This window comes from Panthera pardus, unplaced genomic scaffold (assembly GCF_024362965.1).
Source record: "Panthera pardus isolate Hobbes unplaced genomic scaffold, ASM2436296v1 HiC_scaffold_9, whole genome shotgun sequence".
Classification (NCBI taxonomy): Eukaryota; Metazoa; Chordata; class Mammalia; order Carnivora; family Felidae; genus Panthera; species Panthera pardus.
Genome location: NW_026527024.1, coordinates 2,385,688 through 2,405,587, shown reverse-complemented (window position 1 = coordinate 2,405,587; position 19,900 = coordinate 2,385,688). Strand labels below are relative to the sequence as shown.

At 48.8% G+C, this 19,900-nt stretch overlaps 1 protein-coding gene across 1 annotated transcript in view; it reads left to right on the top strand.

Moving 5' to 3' along the window:
* Positions 1–18,708, top strand: part of RHEB (Ras homolog, mTORC1 binding) — a 44,590-nt gene extending 25,882 nt beyond the window's left edge. Inside the window, exons 3-8 of the mRNA XM_019424824.2 lie at positions 3,775–3,842; positions 10,687–10,769; positions 11,652–11,708; positions 11,824–11,871; positions 12,456–12,537; positions 18,186–18,708. Coding sequence (XP_019280369.1) covers positions 3,775–3,842; positions 10,687–10,769; positions 11,652–11,708; positions 11,824–11,871; positions 12,456–12,537; positions 18,186–18,278 — 431 coding nt within the window. The 3' untranslated portion in view covers positions 18,279–18,708. The remainder of the gene's footprint in view (positions 1–3,774; positions 3,843–10,686; positions 10,770–11,651; positions 11,709–11,823; positions 11,872–12,455; positions 12,538–18,185) is intronic.
* The last annotated feature ends 1,192 nt before the right edge of the window (positions 18,709–19,900 follow it).

The window sequence follows — 19,900 nt, the reverse complement described above, 5'->3', positions numbered from 1 at the left end:
ATTACCACAAAAGCAAAACTTCTGAGACGGTGTCATCTCCTTTTAAAATGGAATATAGGAGGGGGCGCCTGGGTGGCTCAGTCGGTTAGGTGTCCCGACTTCGGCCCAGGTCATGATTTCAAGCCCCGCGCCGGGCTCTGTGCTGATGGCTCCGAGCCTGGAGCCTGCTTCAGGTTCTGTGTCTCCCTCTATCTCCGCCCCTCCCCAGCTTACGCTCTGTCTTTCTCTCTCAAAAATAAACATTAAAAAAAAATTTTTTTTTAATAAAAGAAAATGGAATGTAGGGGAATAACATGAATAAAACCCTGTATTTTTCTAGCTTGGGGATGTTTTTATGCCAAAAATACTACCTACGCAAATGTGTAGATTGTCCACCATGTTAATCTAACAACTCAATACAAACTAAATTGCTCTGGTGAAATTTAACCAGTAGGGGTAGTTGGTCAATCAGAGGAGGAAAAATAGTAGTGATTTACAGCTTCTGCCATTTCCAGGTAGTACTGTTGATGCGTTAATAAAGCTGAGAAAACGGGACCGTTCTAATTAGGAGTTTTGCAGCATTATCAAGCATCGCATGGTGGGTAGCCTTCTCAGTGGGATACGAATTAGGAGACTGTGATACGCTTCAGGAACACAGATCTTATTTGGCGCATTCCAGATCTTCGAAATCTGTCCCTCATCAGTAGGCTCTACGAATACGTCACTGTTAGTCTGCTTGGGGCAGTTTCAGGATTTTCGTTGGGGGAAGTGGGTTAATTTCTCTAGTGATTGAAAAAGGGAGGGGGACGGAGAGAGGGCTGGAGGAAAGCGATACCAGGAGAAAGCCAGCTTTCCACTGCTCTGCAGGATCGGACATGGAGTGCGTAGAAGAATTGGTTCCTAGTTTATGGAGCTGACAGATCTCTTGTTACACTTCCATTTTTTCTATAGTAATAAGAAGAGGCAGTTTTCCATGACAGATGGAAAGGCCTCGATTTCATTTTACTGCTCTGTGTAGGAGGATTTACATCCTTTTTATGTGCAAGGATATACTAACACATTGATCAATAGCTTCATTTCCTTTATCTTCTGTACAATTACGTGTCGTCCCATTTGACTGTTCCCTCGTGGCCAGTATTTCTCCCGTCTCCTTGGCTGAATCTTGATCTTCCTGACCTGGCAGTATCGGGGGGCCCTGGGCTCCATATCGGGGGGCCCTGGGCTCCAAAGTCCGGCTAGGGCTTTGGCGGTACTTGATCGCCAGCGATCTTCCCTTCTTCCCAGAAGTTTGCTTGTTTCCCAAAACCCCCAGTCGCACCCTCTCCCCCAGACTCAGGGCTTTTCTGTTCAGCTGCCCTCGCTTCCCCTTGGGTGTAGTCTTCTTCATTTGCTTCCTCCCCCATCTGCAGCGCTCCTTCCCCAGGCTTTCCCGAATTGGCAAATGGCAATTCATGCATCTCGTGGCTCAAGCCAAAAACTCTGGAGTCCTCCCACCTCTCCATTTTCTCACACCCTGCCTCCAGCCAGAAATCCTTTTGGCTCAGGGCGCTTGGTTGGCTCAGTCGGTTGAGCATCCGACTTCGGCTCAGGTCATGATCTCTTGGTTCCTGAGTTTGAACCACACATCGGGCTCTGTGCCGACAGCTCGGAGCCTGGAGCCTGCTTCGGATTCTGTGTGTCTCTCTCTCTGTCTCTCCCCGCTTGTGCTCGTGTGCTCTCGTGCTCTCCCCGCTTGTGCTCACGCACTCTTTCTCTCTCTCTCTCTCTCAAAAGTAAACATTTAAAAAAAAATTTTTTTCATCCTTTTGGCTCTCCCTTTGAATTCCACCATGGCTTTCTGGTCCCAGACCACCATCGTTGTCTTCAGATCCCGAGTCTACGTAAGCACTATATTATGGACCCCCACCAATGTCCTTGGTCCATTCTTGTCCATTTCTCTTATTCACAGCATAGCCAGCGCGATCTCTTTAAAATATAAATCAGACCAAGTTACTCCCCTGCCTCAGAACCCTTGGTTTCCCAGCACATTTAGAATGAAACTCTGAAGTCCTTACCATCTCCTAAAAGGTCCTCTGCCTCCTCCCCAACCTGGTTACCTCCCCAGCACTCTCTCCGCTTCTGCGCTGATCTTGCTTCTTCTCGCTGGGCTTTGGCACTTGCTGTTTGACCTCCCGATGCTCTTCTCCCCAGAAGACGGTGCCTGACGGTGTCTCGACCCTTCCTTCCCCCGGGGCTGTAAGCACGCTGAGGTCAGCTGCAGTATTTCGAGCTCCCGGAACAGTGCTCCTGGCGTTCATAGGTACTCAAGAAGGAGCTCTTGCGAGAATGAGTGATGTTTTGTTTAGTAGTGTTGACATAATAATTATGTCATACTTCATAACCACAGTTACTTAAATCTAATTGAAGGTTACTTGTTTTACTGCTCATCACGGTTCCTTACATAAATTTCATCGTCTTGAATGCACTTTTTGATCTTCCCCGACTAAGGTGTCAGTGGCAGGTTTTCACACAGGAGCATCATGACTGCCCCCTGGCTGATAGTGATCAAAAGCACAGTCAAGGCCAGGTGCACCCCACATTCAGAGAAGTTCCAGTGCGGAAGAAAAATGCAATAAAATTGATGAAACACATTATGTTGTGTACTCCCTATCTTGAAATAATGTGGATTCGGTTTTCATCTGGTGAAATTATTCTCTAAAGTGGTAGTCTCCATTAAGGCACACAAATGAAGGGGGAAAAAATGTGGCAACTGGTGTGGATGGCCTGGTCTGTGGTCTTTCCTCCCGATTCTAGCACCACTGCTGGCCGTAGGGGAGTGCTCCCGTGGAACTCCTCCTCCAGAGAAGATCTCTTCTCTGTCCCCCTTGTCACCTCTAAGTTTCCTCTCCTAATTTTCATATGTCTGCTGTGCTTTCCCTTTTGGCTGTGGGATAAAGTGGACAACAGCGGGTCCTCTCCCAGCTGTGCAAGGGACCGATTCTGTGGCCTGGTTCTGGTCCAGTCGAGTGGCCAGCCAGGAGATCCAACGACGCGTCTTAAGTGAAGATGGCCGGGACCATGGACGCAAAAGAAATAAGTTCCGTTCTGCTGTCAGGGTTCCAGATGGTTACTCTTCAATATTCTCTTACTATTAATAGTTCTTTTCCTCTTTTGTCTACATTTGTTTGAAGTCTGTCTCCTCAGGATTCTGAATGGACTTTTCCGGAAGTTATGAGTCTGGTGTTTTTCCCCCCCTTGGTAGGGAAGAGAGATTGTCACAAATTGCTCAGATGCTTAAGCTAAGTGGGAATGATGGCTTTCATGCAGAACACCTGTTCCATTGCTGTTTTATGTCGATGAAATTGATAATTTTTTTTATGTACTGGACGTTCTTAACACTTCAGTTAATATTAGCTGTTTGTGCTCTGACACCAGACTTCTAAATTAATGAAAGGTTTTGTGCTTTGGGTCCATTCTAGACCTCACACTTTATGTAATATATTTCTCTTTTTCACAGAGGAAGCTGTAAGCCACGGAGCACTCAAATGACTTTTACAGCATATGAATTGTTGCCTAATTTCAGTTTCATGGAACAAGGTTCAAGGTGTACCGAAGCTGGATTTTCATCCATCAGCTTGTGTCTATTAAATAATGGAAGAGGGAAGAATCTGTAAACTCAGATCTGTTCCATTTTGTTTTGTGGGATCTTTTTATGAAACGATTAGGGACTCTTCTTAATCGGTGGTCAGTGTTCAAGCTTTAACTGATCTAAAGTCAATTCTTTTTACTAATATTTAATTCCCTTTTTCCCTGTAGCTTTCACAAAATTGATCACAGTAAATGGACAAGAATATCATCTTCAGCTTGTTGACACAGCTGGACAAGTAAGTCTGGTGTCTCAGAGTCCCCTTCCGCTGTCCTCTGTCTAGCGGTCCTGGCCCTGCTGTTGATACTTAAATGCAACAGTGATGCCAGGAAAACCCCTCCTGATTTATGTGTGCCTGAATATTAACAGGCTGTCTTCTAAGACATTTGTGGCAGTTTTTCCGAATCATTAGCTTGTTGTTCTACTCTAGAATTGTGTTAAATGCACTCATAGCATCAGGAAGGTTTGTATATATCATAGGATAGTGTATTTCTGTTTTTTAAACTTGCATTTTATGTCAGAATCCTATTAGTGCTTTTCCTCCCTTTCTACATTAAGGAGAAAAAAAGTAGGGGCGCCTGGGTGGCTCAGTTGGTTTGAGTGTCCGATTTTGGCTCAGGTCGTGATCTCGCGGTCTGTGGGTTCGAGCCCCGCGTTGGGCTCTGTGCTGACAGCTCGGAGCCTGGAGCCTGCTTCGGATTCTGTGTCTCCCTCTCTCTCTGCCCCTCCCCTGCTCACACTGTCACTCTCTCAAAAATAAATAAAAACATACAACAATTTTTTTAAAAAAACAAGAGTTAAGTCTTTTCCTGGGGAAAGGGATGAGAAAGGTATAGGGCAGAAATGAGGTGACTTATAGATGGATTACATGATCACGAGCTTAAGGAGCGTTGATTTGATTTGCTAGGCAGTAAGTAATTGCCAAAGATTAAACAACCCAAAAAAAAAAAAAAAGGTCTTCACGGGTTAATGTAGCAGGGATTTGGCGGAGGATGGCCAGGGGAATTGACTAGAAGCAGCGGGTGAAAAAAAGTTCAGAGAACTTGAAGAGTACAAAGAAACTCCTAACCCTGGCAGCTGAACTTCACCCATTCCCATGGCACCTGGTCCAGCTTTTACTAGAAGCCGTTCTGTTGGGCCAGATCTATTACAGTTGCTGGAGTGGGAGCTTCAAGAGGCTGGGATGTCGTCCGAGTCCTGCCGTGTTTCTTACAATCGACAGAGGATCAGACTAGCAGGAAAGTGCGTGTGGCGTAACCTGATCTGCCATGTTAAATGGAGGCTTTTTTTCTGGAACCTGGGAAGATTGAGATAGACTTAGAATGATGTGACCCGTCATGTGAGTTTGGAATGAACCCCCTCCCCACCCTTAAGTTCCGAAATGAACATGGAAGCAGAGTGTAGCCCCCTAGTGAAGCAAGAAAATAGCTATATTGAGTGGTTTGAGCACCAAAGGAACCCTGGAGTTTCAATTCTGGAAGCTTCAAGGAAAATAAATCAAATGTGCACGTCCCAGGGGTATGCCACGTGACTCCCTCATTCGCCCCGCAGGCCACTGGGTAATCGGTATAATGGGCTTTCGTCCTCAGATCTCATGATGGCTGTCTTAGAGCAGAGCCGTCCTGGACTTTGACTCTGCAGGGTACCTGTCCAGTGACCGAAGGGGAGTTTGGTACGTAAAGCAGAAGAGGAACAGTCTCCATAGGGGAGTCGTGACCTAGAGGACAAAGCTTCTCTTAGAAGTCACTGTAGAAGAGCCTCTGGGGTCCGACGTTGCGTTCGTTTCTTAGAGTTTGTGTCTTTCGTGGTTAAGGTGACTGGTATAATTTATTGCCTAAAACAACTAAGAGTGAAGGGAGCCCTGGTAACAATTATGCTAGAACAGCAGGTGTTAACGGATAGGGTCCTGGGAGAAGAAATAACAGACACTTCGTTCATAGTGGGCCTCTGACTTTACCAAGATCCTGCTTTGCTTTTTATGTCTTCGTTTAGAATTTTTGTTAAAGCTGCTGGAAAATGGGGGTGAGGATGTAAATCAGTAAATCGCTTTTGTGTAATGTTACTATAGAAATTCATTTTATAATAGGCCAGAAGGAGAAACCAGTGTTTCATAGTTTGGAACGTGGGCTCTGCAGTCGTGCTGCCTGGATTTGAATCCTGAACCCTGGCTTTTTTTTTTTTTTTTTTTTTTTTTTTGCTAGCCTGGTGACCTTGAGAAAGTTAATGAACCTTTCTTGGTCTCAGATTCTTCATCTGTAAACAGATGATTCTGTAGTGCCCGCCTTCACAGGATTGTTGCATGGTTTAGAGGAGATTGATGAGCTTCCAGAAGCTTGGGTCCTGACTTGTAGATCTTTGATGCTCTTAAGACCAGAGCGATGCCCAGCATGGCAACTCCGTTGATGTTAACATGACCCTGAATGGGAGGAGTGCAGGTGTCGCTTATCCTTGGAATAGCGCTGTCCTTGAAAACATCTCTCTGGAGAAAATTTCTTTATGTTGACTCCTTATCAGAATAGAAGATGTGTCCCTCTGGGATTCTGCTTGGCACTGAGTGTCACATGCCTGTAACTGTTTTAATGATAGAGTAGTAAAGAATCACCCCGAAAGGATCAGAGATCTTGGGGAGCAGGTGGATGGTGGGAGGGACGGCGAGAGCAAGGTCCGTGACCAACTCTGCCTGTCTCGCTCCTTTGGGCCTGTTACTGCCAGATAAGAATAGTTAGAGAATTTTTGCACAGAACGGATCCAAATTCAGCTGCCTCGAATAATTCGTGCTCGTTGCAGCTAGTAGTTCTTCAAGGCTACGTTCAGTTGGGAGACTCTGAAATAAAAGGTTGTGTTCGTATTTATGATGCGTGATGCTAACGACACGCGCATTTGCTTTGCTGCGGTTCTGTAACCGCGAACACCTTGTTCTGTGGCAGCTGGACAACACGACACGTTTACAGCTGTTCTTAAATTGGATTCCTAGGGGCTGGGGCTGGGGCTGGAGCTGGAGCGAAGAGTGCCCCATGGCAGGGGAAGGTGATGAGAGGGCAGATTCTTCAAACAGAATCTATAGCGTGTTCGCGGTTGACACATTTTAAGAGGAACACTGTCACAGCAAGTACTATCTACTTGGTAGTTTATGTCGTAGCAGGTTTTGTTGCCAGCAAGGGGAGGGAGTGAACATGGTTCAATACAAGTGGATGGTTTTTAGTTTGCATGAAATACTTTGTTCGGGCCTAATTGAAGTAGACTCAATGACAGGTAAATCGGTGGCGGTCATTTTTTTTTTTAAATTTTCATTTTTTAACATTTATTCATTTTTGAGAGACAGAGCATGCGTGGGGGAGGGGCACAGAGAGAGAGGGAGACCCAGAATCGGAAGCAGGCTCCAGGCTCTGAGCTGTCCACACCGAGCCCAATGCGGGTCTCGAACCCACAGACCGCGAGATCGTGACCTGAGCTGAAGTCGGACGCTTAACTGACCGAGCCACCCAGGCGCCCCAGTGACAGTCATATTTATAGTGTCAAATCCCCCTTTTTAAAAAAACAAGTATTAAGTCCGGTTTTTAAAAAACAGTAATAAATGCCCGTGTTACAGAACTGAAATAACCCCAAAAGGTAAATAGTAACACTTGGGTCTGTCGGGCTCTGGCTGCCTTAGCTCCAGCCCTCCACGAACAGCCCCGTGACCAGTTTCTAGTAGATGCTTTGCAGATACTCTGTACTGGAACGTACAATTGTAGTTTTATTTTTTCTCTTTTACACAGAGAGTAGCCTATCCCTGCGTCTCCCGTCTTGGAGGTGATTCCACCTGGGTCTCTGTGGCTCTTTTTCCCTCCACTTGCTGCGTAGCATGTTGTTGTTTGGACGCAGCGTACTTTGTTGACCAACAAGTGGGTCATTTCCAGTCTTGGTGCCACCAGCAGCGCTGCGATCCGTATCTTGTGTCATTTTAGACCGTGTGTGTATGAGGACATGTCGTGGCTGTGGGGTCGCTGGGCCATAGGGTGGCCGCTTACCTTCTCACCAGCAAGGAGCCAGTGCCTGTTCCCCAACACATCCATCAGTGCAATGCATTTTCACGTCTTTGGTTACTCGCCAGTCCGCTAGGTGAAAAATAGTACCCCAGTATCATTTTAGTGAGTATTTTTCTCACGAAGGAGTGTGATCACGTTCTCCTGTTTGAGGGCAAGTGTGTTTCCTTTTCTGGGAATTATCCTGTCCGTGTACTTTGCCCTTTTTCTATTGGGCGGATGGTCTTTGCTGATGGGTTTGACAGACCCCTTAATAATGTGAAGCAAATGCGCATGGTAGGTGATCTGAGCCGCAAGGTTTTGTTTTCAGTTTATGATTTTTGTTGGAAAGGTGCTTAGCCATGAAGAACTTGCTCGTTCTCACATAGTTGAATTTATCATTCTCTTTTCAACTGATTTTATTCTTAAAGAATTCTCCCGTCTACCCTGCACGCAGTTTCCATTTTTAATCTTGCAGTCTTTAATTCCTCTGGAATGTGTTTTTGCCCAAGGGTGAGTTAGAGATGCGACTCAGCCGTTTACCTCCAGAAGCTTCTGATCTCGTTCCCTGCACAGTTTTGTTGAAGGTTACTTTTTCCCTCACTGAGCTGAAGGGCCGGTATGAGCGCATATCCAATCCCCCTGACCGTCTGGGTCTTTGTAGATTTCTGTCTGCTTCGCTCCTGAACTAGTGCTGTACTTATTTTAAGTTTAAAATAAGTAGCTTTGTGCTTTTCACCCACCTGCTTCTACAATTGCTATTTCTCGGAAAAGACACTTTTTATCGGGCTCGTGTTACATTCATGTGTTAATTCAGGATCAGCCAGTGGAGACCGTGGAGACCTGCGCGTGAACGCTGAGGACCTCGGCGCACTGTTGCAGTTTTTGAAGTGTTTTATCTCTTGGGAGGATTTTCAGATCTTTTTCAGTTGGAACGTACAGTTTCGTTCTCTTAAGTTTATTCCTAGAAATTTTGTCCTTTTTGGTTTCTGTTACAGCCGGAGGTCCTTTCCTTCCAATATACTTTTTAATGAGTTGTTCCTTGCACCATGCCTCCGAAATGTGATTACTCTTTTCTTATTTTAAGCTTTTTTTTTGTTGTTGTTTGTTTATTTTTGAGAGAGGCAGAGAGAGACCGAGTGCGAGCGGGGGAGGGGCAGAGAGAGAGAGAGAGAGAGAGAGGGAGACATTGAACACAAAGCAGGCCCCAGGTTCTGAGCCATCAGCACAGAGCCCGATGCGGGGCTTGCACTCACGAACCGTGAGACCACAGCCTTAGCCAAAGTCGGACGCTTAACCGACTGAACCACCCAGGCACCCCATGTGATTATGATTACTCTTTTATTTCCACATCTTCTCTTCAGGGAAAAGGTGATTTGAACTTTGGATCTACTGTAGCTCAACTGGTGACTAAAATCATTTGGAATGTTGTTTTTAATCTGGGTGAAAAGATCTATCATTCCATCGACAAAAATGTTCTCAAAATTTAACACTAAAATAAACTTGACTGGTGTGCCTGGGTGGTTCAGTCTGTTAAACGCCCGACCCTTGATTTTGGCTCAGGGCGTGATCTCCCGGTTCGTGGGTTCAAGCCCTGCATCGGGCTCTGTGCTGACAGCTTGGAGCCTGGAGACTGCTTCGGATTCTGTGTCTGTCTCTCTTTCTCTCTGCTCCTCTCCCATCCATGCTCTGTCTGTCTCTCAAAAATAAATGTTAAAAAAAAACTGGAGGGGGTGGGGCACCTGGGTGGCTCAGTGGGTTAAGCGTCTGGCTTCGACTCAGGTCATGATCTCACAGTTTGAGTTCGAGCCCCTCGTCGGGCTCTGTGCTGACAGCTCAGAGCCTGGAGCCCCCTTCGGATTCTGTGTCTCCCTCTCACGCTGCCCCTCCCCCGCTGGTGCTCTCTCAAAAATAAACATTAAAAAAACTTTTTTTCTAAAATGAACTCGACTTAGTGAAACTAATCTGAAAGTAATAATGAAACAGACGTTTTATTTTGTGTATGTAGTGAGTGCTGTGATGTAGAAATGCTGTCTTCTAATTAAAGATTACTATTTATGATACCAAGAACTGATAGTAAAACTTACTCTTTGTTGTTGTTTTTTTTAAAGACACTTTACTGTGGCGAACAGTAATAATTGCGGGCCATCGTGAACATTAGTTATAATCATCCCGTGGACCTGCAAAGTTAACAGAGACCGTTCTTTGATAAAACGGTGGTTTGACACGATGTTCTAGATGTTCTATATAACAGCGCTTGCCCGGGATACGCAGCACGTTGACAATTACATTTCACCAGAGAACAAAATGTTTTGTACCAGACAGTGGCGGGCACTAAGGAAAATTGCACTGACATTAGACCTTTAGAATGCTTTTATATTTGAGTCTCCTAAAGCCGCTTTATGAAAGTAGCTGCTGATACATTGTCACATAACGTGTGCCTTTGTTGTTCATTCCTAAACTTGCTCGGTAAGTAACTCCTGTGATCCTCGGAAGTCCGGGTACCCCACGTGTAGCATTTGGATTCTCTTCCTCTCTTCTTCCCCTCTCAAATGCTGGTAGCAGCCCATTAATGGCCCATAGACTGGCATTCAGGCCCTTGTGATTCAAGTGCAGGGAACAGGTTTAGTGATGACCTAACACTTTTAAATATGAAAACACAAATTTGTGGAATAAACCAGAAGCACTCGTGAGTTTCCCATGAGATCTAAGATTCTGGACTTTTTGTCCATAAAGGAAACGTTAGCGCCTTTCACTGCACGTAAGATTGCGGGACCTGTTGCCCTGCCATTTCCTTCATCCTCCCCACCAGGACTTGCAGAAGTGATTAGCCTTCTCCCCAGAAGCCTTAGAATGGCCAGGATCGTTTCTGAATATTAGCTTAAAACAATGAGCCGCCCCAAACCAGTCTTAAATAAGTCTTCAGTGTGTGGGGCTATGTGTCTAGAATAATGTTTTAATCTACTTCTTTGTTGACTTTGATTTCTTTGACCAGGTAATATGGGAAAAACTGGGTAAAGATTGCTTGTTATGCTTTGTGAAGACTTTACTCAGATGGAATTATTTTCTCTCCCACAGGATGAATACTCCATCTTTCCTCAGACATACTCCATAGATATTAATGGTTATATTCTTGTGTATTCTGTTACATCAATCAAAAGGTACGATTCCCCCCCTGCTGCTTGCTTCGAGTTTATTTGCTCTGCATAGATAGCGTTCAGCCATCTAAAGGATTATGATGGGACTGGTTGTAGTAACGATCAGCCTTACCGGGCTGAATGCGTTTCAGTGATTGGCTTGTGGAGCAAACAGGTTGTTAAGGGGGAAAAGTATCCCGATGAACGTTCTCTTGCACTGCTAGAATGAAAACTGTATTCCTCACCTCCAGCTGCCTAGGTGATCTGAGCTTTTCCGCTAATAGAAATGACAACCACATAAATTGGTTTACTGTCTGTGCATTTCCACCACGTTAACGTGGAACGCGGGCTGACCGCGAGGGCCCTGTAGCTACAGAACATCCTACGGATGTTTATTCAGAGATTAAAATACGCGTTTATGTGATTTGTCGGACAACTGGTAGAGTTTCCCATCTAATAATCTCACGTACGTCATCTTGAATATTCTCAGTAAGGGTTATTACTCAGTGTCACACGCTCACGTGAAAGAAGTTTATAGGAAAAAACTATGAGATTCCTTGTGTTCACTTTATTTTATATTACAGCGGTGAGTCGGTGACATTCCATGTTTTTCCCACTAGAAACATTATATAAGAAACATGGAGGGGCGCCTGGGTGGCTCAGTCGGTTAAGCGTCCGACTTCGGCTCAGGTCATGATCTCGCGGTTCGTGGGTTCCAGCCCCGCGTCAGGCTCTGTGCTGACGGCTCAGAGCCTGGAGCCTGCTTCGGATTCTGTGTCTCCCTCTCTCTCTGCCCCTCCCCTGCTGGTGCTCTGTCTCTTTCTGTCTCTCAGAAATAAACATTTAAAAAACCATGTAAAAACACCAACTAAGATGGAGGTCTGATTTCATGCTTTTGTTTTACAGTTTTGAAGTGATTAAAGTTATTCACGGCAAATTGTTGGATATGGTGGGGAAAGTGCAGTAAGTAGTAACAGTTTCGTTCTCTTTTGTTAGATGCCCTCATGACAGTAGTGTCTTGTGAACAGGCGGGTCTGGCCCTGGGTTACTGTGGCTTTTTTTTTCCTTCCTTTACTAGAATACCTATTATGCTGGTCGGGAATAAGAAAGATCTACACATGGAAAGGTGCGTACCTTCCGGATGGCGAACTGCTTTCTAAAATGAAGCCTACGCTGATCTCACCGCGGAAGTGCCTTTTGTAATTCTCGTTCCCACGTCGAGAATATTCTCAGCTGTAGCATCTTCTGTGTTCAGAAACGTGGCAGCGATTGTACCTAAGCAGAAGCAGAGCCACAGCGTAAATCTCCCCCCTCCTGCTTTGACGCAGGTGGCATTAGATCAGTGGTCAGGGACAAGGGCCCCACTCCTGTGGGGCCTCGTCTGGAGAGGGGACTGGCTGGCCAGAGGCCTGCACCCCGTGCCTTTGGGAATCGCCCCGTCCTCGGGTGCTCGCAGTCGTGTCCTCTGATCTTGGAGGGCTCGCAGGAGCACAGGTAACCCAGGAAGGCCGTGTCTGTCCCGTTCCCCGACCCAGGCGTAATTAAAATGCTGCTGTATGTTACACGCTGGGTAGGAATATTGGGCAGAGAGCGGTCTTCCGCTTTGCACGGGAAACGGTCGCTAAAAGTAGAGCCTGGTTCATAAATAATTATAGATGTTTTATAAAGAAAGAGCCAAGTACTTTAATTAGAATCTTCTTTTTCCTTTAGGGTGATCAGTTATGAAGAAGGGAAAGCATTAGCAGAGTCTTGGAACGCAGCTTTTTTGGAATCTTCTGCTAAAGAAAATCAGGTACGTGTTTCGTAGACGGCCTCTGACGCTGCATCCGTCGGCCCCGGGCTGTGTCCCCGCGGTCGGCCTGTGGCCCCGCCAGCTGTGCCGCTCCTGCTTCCCCTGTGTCCTTCCCTTCCACCCTCTCCAGCGTCCGTCTTCGGGTGGCTGGCAGTATTCCGCTTAGGACGGGACCTAGAATATTTGTAGGATAAACAGGAGTTGATAGCACGAATTTGTAGACGTTTATGATTATTTTTGTTCTGTATTCAGGGCTGGTCCAGAAATAAGTCCAGACGTAGAAAAGAAGCAGTGATGGTCTTACGTCATTCTGGCAATAATTTTGTGCCCGCACCTACGTCCTTTTTCTGTCGGATGAAATGGGGCTAGACGCATATGTATTGTTTCTAACGTAGAAATTGCAGAGAACCGTTTTACAGGCATCTGTTCCCAATATCAGCCCTGCAGATGTTCCTTTTTTTTTTTTTTTTTTTGTAAGTTTATTGATTTTGAGAGAGAGCGCGTGCAAGCAGGGAAGGGGCGGGGGGAGAGAGGGAGAGAGAGAGAATCCCAAGCAAGCTCCACACTGGCAGTGCAGAGCCCAGTGCGGGGCTTGAACTCACGAACCGCAAGGTCATGACTGGAGCCGAAATCAAGAGTTGGATGCCTGACCAGCTGAGCCGCCCAGGCACCCCCCCCTTTTTTTTTTAATGTTTATTTATTGCGCTCGCTCCTTGAACACAGTGGGCACTTTGAGAATGGCACCCTTCACTCGTGTTCCCCTCTGACCTGTCTTTTCTCTCGTTAACCGCTTACATTCGGACGACGTTCTGTAGCTTTTGCCATTTTCCAGTTCTGAAAGTATTTTCAACATGTTCTCTGGTTTGATCCTCGAGTAAGAGTAGTCGGTGTCCATTTCTGTGAGGAAACAGCAGGTCGGGAAGGGTGGCGGCAGACGGTGGGCCTGGCGCCCGTTCTCCCACCCCTGCCACTTTTCCCCGGCTCAAGGTTCTGTTCCCTTTTCCCCCATAGTTCATTCTGGAATCCAAGGCCGTGTCATTTACCACTGTGCGCTCCCTAATGCCCAGCACAGCGGATGCCTTCGGCGTGCCTGTATGGTAGGGGCTCAGTCAGCCAGGTGCCCTGGGCTCGTCAGATCCCTTGGTCCCTGGGTTCGGATGATGGGGGATATTAAATCTGTGTAATTGGTTCCCAAGTGCCAGCTAACAAGGGATTTATGGGACTCTGCTCAGCTCCTGATTGCACATAGAACTCATACCAGGGGCTGAGATCGTAAGAGATGCCTTCATTTTCTAATGGAACTAAATCAAACATTTATTAGGTGTCTGGCCTATCCTTAAGATCATTTAGTTGCACTACCTCATTCTGGAAGGGAGTTTAAGGTCCAAAGATGTAAATGAGTTTTCTTAGATCACTCTTAGATCTATTCATGTATGATGTAAGAGCTCAGAGAGTTTAAACCTACCCCACGTTTGGTCCTCTCTGTCTATACCATGCTTTCCGGTGGACAGGAGGAGAAGGACTCTGGCGTGAGCAAAGCATAATAGAGATTACAGTGTTCTTGGGGGGGCGGGGGGACACAGGGGGGGTGTGCTTTGCCGGTTCTGTCGGTTAAGCGTCGGACTTCAGCTCAGGCCATGGTCTCAGTTTGTGAGTTCAAGCCCTGTGTCGGGCCCTGTGCTGACAGCTCAGAGCCCGCTTTGGATCATCTGTCCCTCTCTCTCTCGCTGCCCCTCCCTTCTCATGTGCGCAGTATCTCTCTCTCTCTCTCTCTCTAAAATAAACATTAAGAGAAAGTTAAAGCATTCTTGGGGAGGAATAGCCACTGTGGATTACAGAGTCCGTCAATCTCGATTGGAACGTAAAAGACATCTTTGGTGCATTGGAGAGATTTTACTATGTTCTGGATATATTAGGGAAATACTTTCATTTCCTTGGATGCAGTGACAGTACTGGAATGATGAAGAGACTGTCCACATTCTTAGGAAATGCAAACCAAAGTATTTAGGGCCCAAGTTTCCTAAGGTCTGCAGCTTACTTTCAAATGGGGCAGTTGGGTGACAGAGCGAGCAAGGACGTTAACGTTTGTTGACTCTAGATGGGGGGGCTGGCTGATTGTTAACACGGTTGTTTCCATTTTTCTGTGTGCTTGAAAATCTGCATAGTCACAGTCTGAAGGTGGTCAGAAGGTAAGAACGTCCACTTACAAGATCAGTAAGTCCCGGGGTGTAGTATACGGCATGACTACAGTTAACAATACTGTGGTGTTTTTGTTTGTATTCGAAAGTTGCTGATGGGCGCCTGGGTGACTCGGTCCTTTAAGTGTCCGACTTCAGCTCAGGTCATGATCTCACAGCTCGTGGGTTCGGGCCCCGCGTTGGGCTCCGGGCTGACGGCTCGGAGCCCGGAGCCTGCTGCGGATTCTGTGTCTCCCTCTCTGTCTGCCCCTTCCCTGCTCACGCTCTCCCTGAAAAATAAACGTAAAAAAAAAAAAAAAAAAATTACAGAAAGAAAGAAGTTGCCGAGAGAGTAGCTGGCAAAAGTTCTCACAAGAACAACGGTTGTAACCTTGCGGCGGTGGCCGTCGACTACTGGGGTGATCGTTTCTCAGTGCCCACGACTGTCAGATCGTTACGTTGTGCTCCTTAAACTAACACCGCGTCACGTGTCGGTTACACCTCATGTAAAAAACGTTCGTCAAGCGGGGGAGGGCAGCCGAATGGCCCCAGCCACCTTGGTTCTGTTCGCTGACTTCACTCTTCCTCTCGGGTGAAAATCGGAGGGTCCTTGAGCACTTGTCCCATCGGACACGATAATTAAACTGGCATCGGCAGCAGTGTCGTTCAACTGTTCGTGTAACCCCTGCGCGGAGCGTGCACCGCGTTCCGCGTGTGTCCTTCCTGCCGGCCCCCTCGAGCACGTCCGTCCCGAGCGGGCCCTGCGCTCCAGTGTGACAAAGAGGCAGTGCCTAGGAAGGGCCCCTGCCTCGGGGTCACGTCTCCTCTTGAGAACGACCTCGAATGGTTTGCTTGAGGTGCGTTCTTAGGCCCTTTGGTGTCGGGGTGCAGGCCTCCTCTCTGGTTTACGCCGTACGTCCTTGGAGCTTAAGGATCGTAACGTGATTCTGGACGGGTGTGCTCTTTTGTCTTTGTGTTTCTTGTAGAGGGTAGCCTGGTGCCTTTTGAACACCAGAGAAAAGAGGAATTGTGCCGAAGGCTTAAAAAGAAAAGATTCCCACTACTGTCCTTCTCTGTGGCTTTGATACATTTAGCGAAGTTATCGCATAGTAGCCAAAAACATAAAAGAAGGCAAGGGTCCTGCATGGCAGCTTCAAACGTCTTAAGCCAGAGAAGATCAGAGATCGAGTGATCCACTCACTGTGGTCTGTTCCCTGCCGGCCCTGCTGTCCGATTAGCAGGTGCCTTCTCCGACAGGAAGCGAGTCCTTTAAGGCCAGAAGATCTTTGTACCCAAATCGGGTAAATACAGCAGTGACCCGCGGTCCTTGGGAAACCCGTGTCCTGGTCAGTTATCTTAAAGGCCTGTCTAGATGTGTCCGCTCTCTGTCACGTCTCTCATACTCCTGCCCACGCCGTCTTGCAATGTGCTAAAGAGATGAGGAGAGCCGAAGCCTGGTGAGTCTCTCGCCGCCCAAAGGGACTCTAATCCCTTACATTAGAGGTGTGAGTGATTCTAACCCAGATTCCTGCCAGGATGCTCACGGCTATTCGAATAGAACAGGGGAGAGGAGAAGTGTAGTAAAGACACACGCACACACACGTGCATACCAGTAGTCATGTGATCAGAGATCAGCCTGTGTGAACCGCTCAAAGGTTTTATTGATTTTCAAATCAATTCAATCAAGTCAATTTTATTGATTTTCAAATTTTCAAGCATAGCTTGTTTGTAACTTGTCTCACGTACCTCGTAAGCGGAGTTCAGTGGGTTTTGTTAACAAAGCCTCGATGGTAAGAGCGATGGGAGTCCGTGAGAACGCTACCCTCTCTTGCTCAACTCGGGGGTGAGTTGGCGGTCCTGGCGTGTTTGTTGTGGCGACCCACGGCTGTACTTCAGCGATGTGATGAAAGAGAGCACACTTGGGCAGAGTCAGATCACACAGATAAGCAAGAAGCATTCCGAGGTTTATCTAGAACGCCAGATTCCAGGCACACCGAATCGGGGAGAGTCTGGCACGGGTTTTTCCAGGCCTTTTTCTGTGCATTTTTGTAGGGTGAAATAAACGACGTGTTTGTACAGTCCTGGGAAAGGAGGAAAGCTTGCTGCAGCCAGCGACCTTGTTTAGAGGAGAGGGTGGGGGCGGGGCAGCTCTCGCCCAGTTAGGGCCGCCTCGTCCGCGGCAGCAGGGAAGGAGCGAGAGCAGGTGCGCCCAGGCTCGAGGGGCAGTCAGCTTGGCGGACGGGGATGCAGAGTTCTCTCCTGGACGCTGCGCGTTTTCCCGGCGAACTGTAAGACACAGCAGCCGAGCGTGAGAATGGGGAGAGGCGCTAGAAATTCCAGGAGAAAGGCAAGGCACGAACCTCCATCGGCGTGGCGGGGGGGGGGGGGGGGGCGCACCGAGGGCCCCCTTTGGAGTCGGGGTCCCAGGGAGACAGTGACCGGGTGGGTGCTGGCTGTGGCTGCGGGCAGAGAAGGTGAAGCCGGTGGCGGTGGTGCTGGGAACAGAGTGAGGGGGACGAGTGGTTAAGGGACAGGGACGTGTCCTCGGATCAAGGAAGCTGGTCCCTGTGGGGCCGAGAATTGTGGAGGTTGGGATATTGAAGAAAAGTGAGAGGGAGAGAGAGAGAAGGAAGGTGGGCACGGTGGGTTCTTGGCCTTGGGTGTTGGAGGGGTGACCGTTGGTATCGACGAAGTCTGGGCGCTGCCCCTCGAGGCCTTTGAGAACAGGGGCATCTTGTGATCGTGGGGGGCTGGTGTCCCGCCTGAGAGGGGATTCCCGGCTTCAGATAACAGTGGCTCCTTGTGAAGGGCCCTTGCGCTGCCCGCCGGGCTGAGAGGCTACCACTGAGAAAGACCGGTCCCCTGGTCACGGGAGGCGAGGAGGTCCCAGGGGCGGAGAGCGGTGTTGGACACAGTGACACTGCCCCAGAAGGAAGGGGGGAGGTGACTCAGGGTTTGCACGTGGCTCGAAGGTGGCTTATAGGATCGCACGGCTGCCTACGAGGCGAAGCTGAGCGTTTTAAGGAAGTGGGAGGCAGAGGCCTGGAGGGTTCGTGAGGAGCAGGAAAAGCCCCCGCCCTGGTTTAGGGCCCGTGGGAGCCGGGCCGTGAAGGGGACACGCACTGCAGGGGAGAGGGTGTTCTGATGGGAACGGGAGCCGACGGGTGAGGGGTCCTCATACCGGACCCAGAAGCTCCAGGGGCGCCGTGGGGTCGGGGGAGACCCAGGGGCAGCCTGCAGTGACCGTTGATGACGGGGACCAGAAGCGGGATGAGAGGTTAGTTCTCCGGTCAGGTGATGTCGGGGGCTGGGCGGTTCTGGGGTCTCTCCGCAGCTGCACCCCCACCTGCAGGGGTGGGGGACGGCAGGCAGCGGCGGGCCTTCTTCAGTCCTGCCTGCGGGACTGGCACCAGTCAGGCACCAGGGCTCCACGTTAAACCTAACGCTGTCTGGCTGTGTCTTTGATTTCAGACTGCTGTTGACGTTTTTAGAAGGATAATTTTGGAGGCAGAAAAAATCGATGGGGCCGCGTCACAAGGAAAGTCTTCCTGCTCGGTGATGTGATCCCGCCGCGGAGCCCGAGGACCCCGGGAGCCGATCCTGCCTGCAGAAGCAGACTGCCCGTTATCCTTCAAGAGAAACTCCGCTGCTTTTTCCTTCTGTTAACCTGAAAGATTTCATTTGGGTCAGAGCTTTTTCTGGCCCCACCCACCCCCCTTTCAGATTATGTTAAACTCTGACTCTGTCCAAATGAGTTCACTTCCATTTTCAAATTTTAAGCAATCATATTTTCAATTTATATATTGTATTTCTTAATAATATTATGACCAAGAATTTTATCGGCATTAATTTTTCAGTGTAGTTTGTTGTTTAAAATAATGTAATCATCAAAATGATACATATTGTTACACTACTATTAACTAGGCTTCAATATATCAGTGTTTATTTCATTGTGTTAAATGTATACTTGTAAATAAAATAGCTGCAAACCTTAGTCCCTCGTGCTACCTAGCGTGGCTTCTCAGGGAGAATCCCTGGCCTCCTGGGGGTTTGTCTCCCAACCTTGGCCTTGGGGAGGCTCAGGTTGGAGTGCAGGAACTGGTGGAGGGGGTGGCCGCAGGCAGAGGTGAGTGGAGCCTGGGGGCCCGGGACCCAGGGGTTGTGGGGGGGGGGGGGGGGGGACTGGTGGCTGGTGGGGCCCACCCGGCGGGCAGCTGGCAAGAGCTGGGGTGGCGCTCCACCGACGACGTCCGAGGGAGTTAGTCCCCAGGAGTGACCGCCCTCCCCTCCGCCCTCAGAGCGCCCCCCTTGAGCGGGGTGCACGCGGGGGTGCGCCTGGCCCAGCCTTCCCCGCACTTCCCTCGCGCTTGCCCGTGGGTTGCTTGAGGGAAAGGAGGAGTCGGGACCACTTCCTCTCTCTCCTTACGCCAGGCTGGGTGTCCACCGCAGACGGGATCCGGTTCAGACCCCACCACACCGAGTCGTTGCAGGGGTCGGAGAATACGGCCGGTTGAGTGTCGCGTGAGAGACTTCGAGAACCGCCTTCAGCTCCACCGGGAGCCGCAAGGAGGAGGAAGGAGCGTTCGGTGTGCACGGCGGCCGCCCCGTCGACTGTAGGTCCAGCCGAGGTTGAATGGCGCAATTCCTCAAATGTTGAAACACAGTAGTGGGGTTTTTTTGACAACACGGTATCGTCGCTTGTTACTAACAGGGTTGATCCTCAGGCCTTAGGTTCTATATGGGCATTCGGTGTGGGGGACAGCGCGAGACCCGGACGCAGTGCGTCCCAAGCTTTCTGTGTACGACGGGAACCTCGAGCAGCACGTTCGTGCCAGACGCAGGTTCAGCTGTCTGTCACAGGGGGCCTGGAGGTGGCATGGTGCTCCTCTCTGTGGCCCGGTTCACCTGGTCGCTAGGTGTTTACCGTTCTTGATTTTTCCGACGTTTTGTTTAAATGTCAGCTCGCGCACAGTGAGGCGGTTCTGAGTGTCGCGAACACCGCAGGGAAATCTGCACCCTTGTCGAGCTCGCATCTGACCTCGCACAGGGCCAGCCAGTCCCGCCCCCCAGGGCGCTGAGCCTGTCCGCAGACGGCCAATTGCCTTACTGGTCGGACAGAGAGCGTCTCGCATGTCCCTCGTGTGTCCCCGAGGCGGGGCGTCGGCTCCACCAGCTGGTTACCCACA